At 51.0% G+C, this 12,878-nt stretch overlaps 1 protein-coding gene across 3 annotated transcripts in view; it reads left to right on the forward strand.

Annotated features, from left to right (window-relative positions):
- The first annotated feature begins 4,401 nt into the window (after positions 1-4,401).
- LOC119363487 (serine/arginine repetitive matrix protein 2-like) overlaps positions 4,402-12,878 on the forward strand; it is an 11,264-nt gene continuing 2,787 nt past the window's right edge. For 2 of the 3 annotated variants that reach the window (XR_005174000.1, XM_037628852.1), the window contains exons 1-2: positions 4,402-4,571; positions 11,515-12,875. Coding sequence is in view for 2 of the 3 variants with exons in the window: in XM_037628852.1 (XP_037484749.1) it covers positions 11,515-12,875 (1,361 nt within the window). In the remaining variant the exon portion in view is untranslated. The remainder of the gene's footprint in view (positions 4,572-11,514; positions 12,876-12,878) is intronic. The other variant, XM_037628854.1, reaches the window with a different exon arrangement.

The following is a 12,878-nucleotide window of genomic DNA, read 5'->3' on the forward strand; positions in this document are numbered from 1 at the left end:
GCTTCTAGGTGGCCCACGAGGCAGGGGGCACGCCCAAGGGGGTAGGGTGCGCCCCCACCCTCGTGGACAGTGGGTGGCCCCGCTCTGGTGCTTTCTTCACCCAATATTTTAATATATTCCAAAACTGACTTTCGTGGAGTTTCAGGACTTTTGGAGTTGTGCAGAATAGGTCTCTAATGTTTGCTCCTTTTCCAGCCAGAATTCCAGCAGCCGGCATTCTCCCTCTTCATGTAAACCTTGTAAAATAAGAGAGAAAAGACATAAGTATTGTGACATAATGTGAAGTAACAGCCCATAATGCAATAAATATCGATATAAAAGCATGATGCAAAATGGACGTATCAGTCGACCAGAGTACGTTTCGCACGAGTGTGGTACGGTAATCCTGCCTGGAAGTCATGTTGTTAGACAACAGCAAACCTACGAACTATGAAGAAGCAATGATGAGCTCGGATTCCAACAAATATCTAGAGGCCATGATATCCGAGATAGGATCCATGTATGAGAACAAAGTATGGACTTTGGTGGACTTGCCTGATGATCGGTAAGCCATTGAGAATAAATGGATCTTTATGAAAAAGACAAACACTCATGGTAATGTCACCGTCTATAAAGCTCGACTTGTCGCAAAGGGTTTCCGACAAGTTCAAGGGGTTGAGTACGATGATATTTTCTCACCCGTAGCGATGCTTAAGTCTGTTAAAATTATGTTAGCAATTGTTGCATTTTTAATTATGAAATCTGGCAGATGGATATGAAAACCGCTTTCCTTAAGGAAGAGTTGTATATGATGCAACCTAAAGATTTTATGGATCCTAAGGATGCTAAAAAGGTATGCAAGCTCCAGCGATCCATCTATGGACTGGTGCAATCATCTCGGAGTTGGAATATACGCTTTGATGTGGTGATTAAAGCTTTTGGATTTATACAAAGTTTATGAAGAAACTTGTATTTACAAGAAAGTGAGTGGGAGCTCTATAGCATTTCTGATAGTATATGTGGGTGACATATTGATGATTGGAAATGATGTAGAATTTCTGGAAAGCATAAGGGGTTGTTTGAAAGGAGTTTTTCAAAGGAATACTTGGATGAAGCTGCTTACATATTAGGCATCAAGATCTATAGAGATAGATCAAGTCGCATGATAAAATTTTCATAGAGCACATACCTTGACAAGATTTTGAAGGAGTTCAAAATGGATCAGACAAAGAAGGATTTCTTTCTGTAATGTAAGGTGTGAAGTTGAGTAAGTATCAAGGCTCGACCATGGCAGAAGAAAGAGAATGGATGAAAGTCAGCCCCTATGCTTCAGCCATAGGCTCTATATTGTATGACATGTTGTGTACCAGACCTGATGTGTGCCTTGCCATGAGTCTGGCAAGGGGGTACAAAGTGATCAAGAGTGGATCAATGGACAACGGTCAAAATTATCCTTAGGTGCCTAAAGAGGACTAAGGAAATGTTTCCCTGTTATGGAGGTGATAAAGAGTTCATCGTAAAGGGTTACATCGATGCAAGCTTTGACACCGATCCTGATGACTCTGAGTCGCAAACCAGATATGTACAGTAGAGCAGTCATTTGGAATATCTCCAAGTTGGCGTTGTAGTAGCATCTACAGTATGACATAAAGATTTGCAAAGTACACACGGATCTGAATGTTGCAGACCCGTTGACTAAAACCTCTCTCACAAGCAAAACATGATCAAACCCCAGAATTGATTGGGTGTTAATCACATGGAGATGTGAACTAGATTATTGACTCTAGTGCAAGTGGGAGACTGTTGGAAGCCCTAGAGGCAATTACAAAATAGTTATTATCATATTTCCCGTTCATGATAAATGTTTTTATTCATGCTAGAATTGTATTGATCAGAAACTTAAATACATGTGCGAATACATAAACTACACTGTGTCCCTGGTAAGCCTCTACTAGACTAGCTTGTTGATCAAAGATGGTTAAGGTTTCCTAACCATAGACATGAGTTGTCATTTGATAACGGGATCACATCATTAGGAGAATGATGTGATGGACAAGACCCAACCATAAGCTTAGCATCAGATCGTTTAAGTTATTTGCTATAGCTTTCTTCATGTCAAGTATTTGTTTCTTCGACCACGAGATCATGCAACTCCCGGATACCGAAGGAATACCTTGTGTGCTATCAAACGTCACTTCGTAACTGGGTGATCATAAAGATGCTCTATAGGTATCTCCGAAGGTGTCTGTTGGGTTGGCATGGATCGAGATTGCCATTTGTCACTCCGTATGACGGAGAGATATCTCTGGGACCTCTCGGTAATACAACATCATAAGAAGCTTGCGAGCATGTGACTAATGAGTTTAGTCATGGGATCTTGTATTACAGAACGAGCAAAGAGACTTGCCAGTGATTAGATTTAACTAGGTATGGAGATACCGACTATTGAATCTCGGGCAAGTAACATATCACTGGACAAAGGGAATTGCATACATGATTGACCGAATCCTTGACATCGTGGTTCAACTGATAAAGATCTTCGTGGAATATGTAGGAACCAATATGGGCATCCAGGTCCCGCCATTGGTTACTGACCGGAGAGGTGTCTCGGTCATGTCTACATGATTCTCGAACCCATAGGGTACGCGTTCTTAATGTTTGATGACACTAGAGTAGTATTGGGATATGTGCATTGGTAACCGAATGTTGTTCGGAGTCCCAGATGAGATCGCGGACATCACGATTGGTTCCGGCAGCGTTTGGCGAAGCCCTGCCGGCATTGCACCACCACCATCTCCACCATGTCGTCATGCTGGTTGAGATCCCATCTACTTCTCCTCTCTTGCTTGCTGGATCAAGAAGGAGGAGACGTCATCGAGTTGCACGTGTGCTGAACGCGGAGGTGCCGTCCATTCGACGATATATCGGATTGGGTCGTGATTGGATCACGAAGAGTACGACTACATCAATCGTGTTATATACGCTTCCGCTTTCGGTCTACAAGGATATGTAGACACACTCCCCTCTCGTAGCTATGCATCTCCTAAATTAGATCTTGGGTGTTTCGTAGGATTTTTTTTGATTTTCTTGCAACGTTCACAATCAGAAAGGGCCTGATGAAATAAATGGGCCCAAACAACCTTACTTCACTTATCGGTGTTGGTCCCCTCTTCGAAGTTCGAGAGGGTATAAAAGGAGACGATATGAGCTTTTGTAAGGGCGGATAAATGTACAGAAGAACACACTAAAGCACGAGTAGGGTGTTACACCACTATGGTGGCCTGAACTTGGGTAAAATCCGTTGTCGCGTGCGTGGAGTAATCGGGGTGTTTTAACCCATGTTCGAACAATCTAGGAGATGTATCGTAGCTCTGATCTTGATGATCACTAGGAGGAGAACCAGTGATTCAACAAGAGGAGCATAGCCATCAGGAATGTCGTGCATTTGTAACCATATATGTAGATGATTGAGTTCGATTGACGACATTTTGGTGAAGCCATCATAGGGGGTGATCAACACCGTCACCACAAAACACCCATGGACCTCCATCCATAACCTTCTCCCAGACCCCTAAGCAAAAAAATAGAGGGGTAAAAATATTCTGCTTGAGAGGGCGGATGCGAGCCTCTTGCGCGAAATACCATATGCCGATCTCATGTTCCTAAAGAACAAATAGTGATCGATTTTCCCTTCTTTGTGAACCCTAGCTAGGGCCATCCACCTAATAGGTTGTTCTTGTGTTGGGACCTCTTCCTAAAAAACCACGACATTCAAATGCTCCTCTCGCAGGCCCAACTCCGACATCATCTTCTCTAGATCGTGGTCAACAACAAACGAACTAGCAGAGCCACCAGACGCCATCTTCTTTTGCCCAAACTACGATCCGATTGCACCAGGGATAACCATAGCAAGAAACCCCACGATCTCCGCAACTACCAAGGCCGGGCAACAATACAAGATTGCCTCGATTGCATCCCGAGAGAGTCAACGGAGGAGGGGGGAGCCGAGGTACAAGGTGGCCTCAACGCCGACAGAGGGGGCTAGAACCCTAACTTGACGGAAAACTACTTATGACAATTAGTTTTTTTTAAGACTAGTTCGGACAATTATTATTTTTAGACTAGTTCGGACAATTAGCCTTTTCTTTTTACATTTTTTTGAGGGGTTTTTCTTAGAGATAGTGGTGCACAAATTTAGTCTCCGGCCCTCGTCCCGGCCCAATATGACGCGGCGATGATGGGGTCCAGACACCGGTTAGGTTACCGTCCTCAACAAACCCGCCCGCATCGGCTCCACACGTGGCCCGCGGGCAAGGTGGGCCCCGATCCTCGGTTCCCACGCCTTGCGCGAACCCGCGCGGGGGTGAGCGTACCCACACACGCTACTTACGCCCCACGAGCCCTCCATTTCGTACGGCCTCCCAAAAATCTCAATCCATTGCTTCTTCTTCCCTTCTCTCTCCAAGGGTGGAGGAGGGGGAGGAGGGGGAGAGAGAGGAGAGAATTTTCTCTCACGGGCCGGGGTAAGGGGCATCGGAGCAAGGGAAGGACTCCCACTGCAGAAGTGGCTGCCTCCGTGGCGTCTTTCGTAGGTGAGGGTTCTGCTCTCGGTGGTTTCTCTCCCCAATTTACCCCTCATATTTGGGGTCGGAATTCTAGTTGGTGATGGGGGCGGGGAGTCTGGCTGCACAGATCGGTACACGACACCGCATTTCCCTTAGGGTTTGCTTCGATTTTTTTTCCTGGCGCGATTGTCGTAATTTGGGGTTTGTGCGGGTAAATCCTAGTCCTAGATGCGGTTTTTACGGGGATCAGTCAATTTGAAATTGCGTTTGCCTGGAAGTGGGATCCAAGAGCCTAGATGCAGCAGTGGCTCCGATGCTGCTTGTTTGTGTATTACACGCCGAAATTAGTACGGTTTGTGCGGTCATAATTCCACGCGGTTAAGTTTCCGTTTTATGTGCTCAATGGACGTGAAAGCGTAATGCGGATCTGGACGAGGTATCAGGTTAGAACTTGTCGATTTGATCGTGGGCTTTGTTATTCGTTTCCTTGTAATATCGGTTTGTCACTTCAGCTAGTAGTAGTGTTTTAGGGGTGTGCCAGTAGAGGGCTAGGTGGCACTGTTGCCTTGTCGTAAGAGCTGTATTAACATATTGCACTTGTTACGGTAAATGTTTGTTTAACAACTTAGGAGCATGTTGTTGCTCTGAAGTGTCAAAATTGGTTGTTTTTATAAATGGTCCTTTTCTTGTGTTAGCCAGTTTGATGAACCATAAGTAGCAGCCCTGCCTTTCAAATATGGAAATTCAGTTTCGCCAGGGTCTAAGCGGTTGAGAATTGTTCGTGTAAATTATGTATATAAGTCGTCAGAAGAGAAATTTGAAATCTCTGGAAAGATTTCACTTCGTTTGTTTGGTTCTGATTAGCTAATAAATAGACTGACACAGTTCAGTATTACGAATGCCTTGTCCTTAAGAACTGTTGTGACGATCCACACGAACAGATCGCACGAGGGGAATGGGGGAGAGATTCAGAGAAGGGGGAAAGTAGCTTTACTGGGATGAGAGGAAGGTTCAGATACAGGTAGACGACAGAGAGAACTCAATACACACACATGACTCACGCGCCCACGCAGGGGCAGGTAAAGTAGCCTCTCGCCACTCTGTCCCGATGCTGACTTGGCCCGATGACTTGTTCCTCCTCCTCCTATTGGCTGATCAGGTCCACCGTGGCACTAGTGGGTGCAGGTGTGACATTTCCCCCTCCATCAGCAGGAGCGTCACCTGGCGCTCCGGCCGGCTCTCTCCAGATGGCGGCGGCCGGGAAACGAAGCTTGAGCGTCTCGAAATCCTCCCATGTCACGGCTGCTGGTGAAGCGGAGTTCCAGCGCACCTGAACTTGAATCAGAGCTGCGTCGCCGCGCTTCACCATGCGTCTGTCGATGATCTCCACGGGCGCCGTCTCCACCAGAGTCAGGTCCGGTGGCTTGGGCAGCTCAGCGAAGACCGGCGTGTAGTTGGGCGTGTACGGCTTCAGTTGGGAGACGTGGAAGACGTTGTGGATGCGACTGTCCGGTGGCAGCATCAATTTGTAGGCGAGGGTCCTGATCTTGGCCTCCACCTTGAATGGCCCGAAGAATTTGTAGGCCAGCTTGGCGCAGGGTCGATTGACGACGGAGGACTGCGCGTACGGCTGAAGCTTCAGCAGCACGTCCTCGCCCACCTGAAAGCTTCGTTCCGTGCGATGGCGATCCGCCTTCTTCTTGAAGCGTTGCTGAGCTCGCAGCAGTTGCTGACGAAGACGGGCGGTGTGCGCGCCCCAGTCCCACTGCTCGTTGTCGAGGACCGGCGCCGGCTTGTCGTCCCAGAGTGCTGTGGCCCCCAAATTGGGCTCGGTGCCATACAGAGCTTTGAACGGGGTGCAGTTAAGGGAGGCGTGGAAGGAGGAATTGTACCAGAATTCCGCGGCTGGAAGCCACCGGCGCCAGCGACTGGGGTCGTCGTGGATCGCACAGCGCAGGTACATCTCCATGCATTGGTTGACCCGCTCGCTTTGGCCGTCCGTCTGCGGGTGGTAAGCCGTAGAGTACAACAGCTTGGTGCCGGTGGCCGCAAACAGCTCGCGCCAGAGCGCGCTGGTGAAGACGCGATCGCGGTCGGAGACGATCGAATTTGGCACGCCGTGGAGCTTGACGACGTTGTCCCAGAATGCTCGTGCCACCTTGGTGGCGTTGAATGGGTGACGGAGGGGGATGAAGTGTGCAAATTTGGTAAGGCGATCGACGACCACCATGATGGAGTCGTATCCTTCCGAGGTCGGCAGCCCCTCGACAAAGTCCATCGTGAGCTCCTGCCAGGGTGCTGTGGGAACAGGCAAGGGAGCCAATTGTCCAGGCGGCCGGCAGTGCTCGTGCTTCGCCTGCTGGCACACCAGGCATTGCTTGACGAAGTCGTCGATGTCGCGCTTCTGCCCAGGCCAGAGGAAGAGCTTCTTGACACGCTGGTGCATGGCGGTGATGCCGGAGTGTCCCCCCACCGCGCTGTCATGGAACGCACTGATGAGCTTTGTGCGGAGCGCCGTGTTGCTGCCGATCCAGAGCCTGTCACCGCGGCGAATCAATCCTTTGTGCAGCTCGAACCCCTCCTCGTCTGGGCTGTGGATGGCGAGGCGGGAGAGCATCTCTTGCGCTGTGGCATCCGTCGCGTAAGAATTGGCGACCTCTTGCACCCAAACTGGCTGGCAGAGGGAGAGCGCAGCCACGCTCAGTGCAGCGCCCACCCGCGACAGAGCGTCTGCTGCCCCGTTGTCTGCTCCTCTTCGGTACTGAAATGTGAACTGCAACCCCACTAGTTTGGACATAGCCTTGCGTTGCAGATCTGTCTCCAGTTGTTGGTCCCCCAAATTGGACAGGCTTTTGTGATCTGTAAGGATGGTGAATGGCCCGCGCTGAAGATAAGCACGCCACTTCTCCACGGCCATTATCACTGCAAGAAACTCTTTCTCATATGCAGACAGTTTTTGATTCCGAACACCCAGTGCCTTGCTGAAATATGCCACCGGATGACCCTCCTGGACGAGCACCGCGCCGATGCCAGTGTCACATGCGTCTGTCTCGACTACGAACGGCTTGTCAAAGTCCGGCAGAGCGAGAACAAGTGTGCTTGCCATGGCGCGCTTGAGCAGATCGAATGCCGTTTGTGCTTGTTCAGACCAGGTGAAGCCCTTCTTCGTCAGTAAGTTGGTGAGCGGCTTGGCAATGATGCCATAGCGTGCTACAAACTTTCTGTAGTAGCCAGTTAAACCGAGGAATCCGCGGAGTTCAGTGGCTGTCGTGGGCACCGGCCACTGCAGCATCGCCTGGGTCTTGTCGGCGTCCGTGGCCACTCCTTCCTTGGAGATGATGTGCCCCAGGTACTCAATGCTATCCTGCGCAAAGGAACACTTCGAGGCCTTGACGAACAATTCATGCTGACGAAGGAGCTCAAACACTTGCCTCAGATGCTCGACGTGCTCTTCCAGGGTGCCACTGAAGACCAGAATGTCGTCGAGGAAGACGATGACGAACTTGCGCGCGTGCTTGCCGAAGATTGCATTCATCAGGCACTGGAAGGTTGCCGGTGCGTTCGTCAGGCCGAACGGCATTACTCGAAACTGAAAGTGGCCATGGTGCGTTTTAAACGCGGTCTTGTGCTCGTCTTCTTCTCGCATACGGATTTGGTGATAGCCGGCGCGGAGGTCGAGTTTGGAGAAGTAAGCCGCGCCGGCCAGTTCGTCGAGCAGTTCGTCGACGATCGGCAAGGGAAACCGGTTCTTGATGGTGATGTCGTTGAGCCGCCTGTAATCGATGCAGAACCGCCAAGTCCCGTCCTTCTTCTTGACGAGGAGAACTGGTGCCGCGAAGGGACTCACGCTGTGGGTGATGACGCCGGACTGCAGCATTTCGTCGACTTGGCGCTCGATCTCATCCTTTTGCAACGGCGAGTACCGGTACGGCCGCCCGTTCGCCGGTGGTGCGCCTTCCACCAGGGTGACGGCATGATCATACTGCCGGTGTGGTGGCAGTTTCTTGGGGTCGCCAAACACGTCGACAAAGTCCTCGAGGACCGCTTGCACTGCTGGTGGAGGTGGTTTGTCCTTGTCCGTGCTCGGCGCCCGCCAGTCCACGACTGCCATGTACCAGATATCGTTCCCGGTGTGCCACTTGGCGAACTGATCCGGCTCGATGTAGGCGATGTTGGTAGTTGTGCCCTTGGGTCGAACACCTTGCAGTGTGACGGTCTTGCCCTGGTGCGCGAAGGAGATGGTCTTGTCCAGCCAGTGACAGTTCATGGGGCTGTTTTGTTCGAGCCAGTCCATGCCCAGCACGCCGTCGTATGCCCCGAGCGCAAGCTGGCGCATGTCCGTACTGAATGTGTGTCCTTGGCACCACCACTGGACAGCCGGGATCATGCTGTCGCAAACCAGGCGCTCCCCATTGGCGACACGCACTTCCACGGGCGGCAGAGGTATGCCAGTGGCCTTGATCCGTTCCGCGAACGCCTGGGATATGAAGCTGTGTGTGCTGCCTGAGTCCACGAGCAGCAGCATCACCTGATTTCCCACCATGGCGCGAAGGCGGATAGTGCGCGGTGAGTCCCCGCCAGAGACCGCATGAGTGGAGATGAGGCAACACTCTGGTGCAGGTTGCGCCGGCTCCGGTGCGTCCAACAGGTCGAGTGCGTGCATGGCATCGTCAGTGAGCACCTCGCCGTAGTCGCCCACTTGGATGGTGAGCAATTGCGTCTGTTGCTTGCAACGATGCTCGCGGGAGTATCTGTCGCCGCACTTGAAACAGAGCCCGTTGGCACGCCGGAAGTCGCGGAGTTGACGCTCGCGAGCGAACTCGTCGCTGGCCGGTCGAGCCACCGCTGCCGCTGCGGGTGATCGCGGGGGAATCGCGGCGGGCAGAGGCGGGGGCCGCCCGGCTGGGATCGGTCGAGGGCGTGGGCGGCGCACGTCGTTTTCTTCCTCCTGAATGCGAGCCAGCACCGAGGCGCGCGTGATGCTGGTCGGAGCCTGAAGGCGTACCGCTGCGCGAAGATCGTCCCGTAATCCGAGGAGGAACTGGGTGACGAAGAAGCGCGGGCTCAGCGAGGCATCGAGGGCGAGTAGATGGTACATGTGAGCTTCAAAGGCCGATCGATACTCCGCCACCGTGCCGGTTTGCCGCAGATGCAGCAGCTGATTCATCTCCAGTTCGAACTCCTCCGCCCCAAATTCTTCGCGGATCGCCGCGCAGAAAGCGTCCCAGCCCAGAGCACGATGAGCCTGACGGTACGCCTGAAGCCAGTGGGCTGCCTGTCCTTCGATGTACAGCGTCGCCGTGGTCACCCAGTTGTGTGGCGGCACGCGGTACAGCTCGAAGTAGGCGACGCAGCGATCGATCCATAGGTACGGCGCGGAGCCGTCGAACTTTGGAAAATCATGCTTGGGAGGCTTGGTGAAGTACTCCTCTGGCCATGGCATCTCCATGTCGTGGTGGCCCGGAGGGAAGTCCCCGTGGTGTGGGCCGTCCCCACGCCCCCCTTCGTGTCGGAGTTGAAGCAGAGGAGGGCCGTTGTTGACGAGGCGGGGTTGCGGCGCGTGTGGATCCGTCGGTGCCGCCGAGGAGCCGGTGAGGGGGCCGCCCCGGGGTGTACTTGGTGGTCGGCCGTGCGGCGAGGTCGCTGGTGGTGGTGGTACGGTGTCGCTCTGCTGACGAACCTCGTCGACGTCTGCCTGCGTCAGATCCACCTGCCGGCGCAGGTGCGCGAGATCGACGGTGACCTGCTTGTTGAAGGCGAGCTGCGCCTCCGTTTGCTTATCGCCTGCGATTTTGCTCTCGTCGAAGCGGTTGAGCAGGGACGAGAGCATGGACTTGATTTCCTCCGATGATTCGGGCATGGCGAGAAGGATATGCTTGGTTTGTGCGGAGGGTTTGGAAGGGGGTGCCGTCCGGCTCGGTCGATCTAACCCTGCTTGGGATTTTGTGTCGATTTGCCGGAGCAAATCAACACCCAGAGCAGTGGATGTTACAGATCGATCTCGCGGCGGAGTGGGAGGAAGAAAATTTCTGGCCGGGATCGCAGGAGGCTCTGATTACCAGTTGTGACGATCCACACGAACAGATCGCACGAGGGGAATGGGGGAGAGATTCAGAGAAGGGGGAAAGTAGCTTTACTGGGATGAGAGGAAGGTTCAGATACAGGTAGACGACAGAGAGAACTCAATACACACACATGACTCACGCGCCCACGCAGGGGCAGGTAAAGTAGCCTCTCGCCACTCTGTCCCGATGCTGACTTGGCCCGATGACTTGTTCCTCCTCCTCCTATTGGCTGATCAGGTCCACCGTGGCACTAGTGGGTGCAGGTGTGACAACTGTACTAAGAATGGGTCATGGTTGTTGCTATTGTTGCCACATCAGCTGAATTAGCAAAATTGCTCGAAATACAGTTGCCTCGCTGGATTGTGTTTGGAGCACTGGCAGTCTTTTACTGGATGTTTTACTTCGCTGTTGCAGTGTTGTCTTTTATGCTTCATGATGCACCCTTGCGAGCACACCGTCCTTCCATTCTATTGCATTTCCTGCTCCTGCAACTTGCAAATGCTGGACGTCTGCACAAACGGATTGCACTATCGTTTTTCCTTAAGGACAACTTTCTTTTTTGTTACACGTAATGCTGTGATTGTTTCAGTTCTTTAATTGTAAATGGCACATCACAAATAAGTCCGCATTTTGTTTATGTTAGTGGATATGAATCTGAGGCTATCCTCTACAGAGATCAGGTGGGAAATCGGCGACTTTGCTGCTTTGATTTATCTTCTGCTGTTTGCTACCTTTTATGTGTGAACTTAAATGTTATCCTGTCATGGTAATTTAGGGTTTTATCAGTATCTCAACTGTATAAACTGGGCATGGTATGCCGTATCATCTATTCAGTTCTCTGTTATAAAATTCTCTCTTGTAATGTACTCTTACTATTCCATTTTTGCTGTTTATTCAACATTCAGATGGATTACATATCCCCTGAGAGAAGTCTGGATGGGACTTGTGGAGACCCTGGTCCTTTATTTGGAGATCAAGATGGTTGCTTGTTGGAGCACATGGACTATCATGGTGAAGGAATTACACAACCTGAATCCCCACCACTGAATGATGGACTTTTAGTTGACGCAGCCGATCAAATTTCATATTTGTCTGCAGATTCTGTACCCTATATGAATGATCAGATCATGTGCAATACAATGAAATCCGCTTCAACTAGTCCAGCATCTCCCCTGAAGCAAGACGAGGAACATCATGTGCATATAGAATCTGATATGCAAAACGATGCAGCTGAACGGAAAGTTCACCATAATGATGACTGTGAAGTACGTACCACTTCTTCGGGTTATGATGTGCATCAGAATACAGAAGTGGTTGAAGGTGTGCTTCCTCCAGAGCTTCATGAAAGCAGTGGTAATGATATATCAAACTTTCAACAAGAAACTACACATTCTGATGCCTATCTTGGTGACTCTATGTTAGCTGATAATAGCAGTAGGGATTATCAATTTAGCAATAGCGGTGATGATGATGATGATGAAATTCCAAACTCTTCTGCGCCTCAGATGGGAAATAAGGACAACAGAAAGTTACATGAGACTTTTCACAATGAAGTGAATGGGACAGAGGATGATCAAATGAATGGTGGGAATTCTAATCCTCATGATGAACATGACAATGAGAACTTCAACTCTGCAATTGCACCTTCCTATTTGGATGGGATGGAGCAGGAAGATCCTGGTACCGAGAATGGCATTTCTACGCCTGGCAATCAGTGGGATTCTCCACCTGAAAGGTCTGCAGGACTAGAGAAGGGCACACCATCACCAGCCAGGAGGGTCTCACTTTCAGTAGAAAGGTCACCTCATGCTCATTCATCTGAGAAACTGGACTCACCACATCATGCAAAAGAGGGTGATAATTTGGCTGACTCTCGAAGCCCACCAGCAAGACATCGGTCCCGATCTCCTGGATCTCCTGAAAACCATGACACCAACCGTAGAAGAGCTCCCTCACATGAGTTGTCTCCACATGCACGGGATAACTCTCCAGAAAGAAAAGCACAATCTCGGCGTGGAGATGGGTCACCGCGCCGAAGATCTACATCCCCTGGAAGAAGAGATGGGTCACCGCAGCGAAGATCAGCTTCCCCTAAAAGAAGAGATGGGTCACCGCGACGAAGATCAGCTTCCCCTAGAAGAAGACATGGTTCACCACGCCGAAGATCTGCATCCCCTAAAAGAAGAGATGGGTCACCTCGCAGAAGATCTCCATCCCCCAAAAGAAGACACGGGTCACCACGACAAAGATCTCCATCCCCTAAAAGGAG

Source organism: Triticum dicoccoides, chromosome 2B (genome assembly GCF_002162155.2).
Source record: "Triticum dicoccoides isolate Atlit2015 ecotype Zavitan chromosome 2B, WEW_v2.0, whole genome shotgun sequence".
NCBI lineage: Eukaryota > Viridiplantae > Streptophyta > Magnoliopsida > Poales > Poaceae > Triticum > Triticum dicoccoides.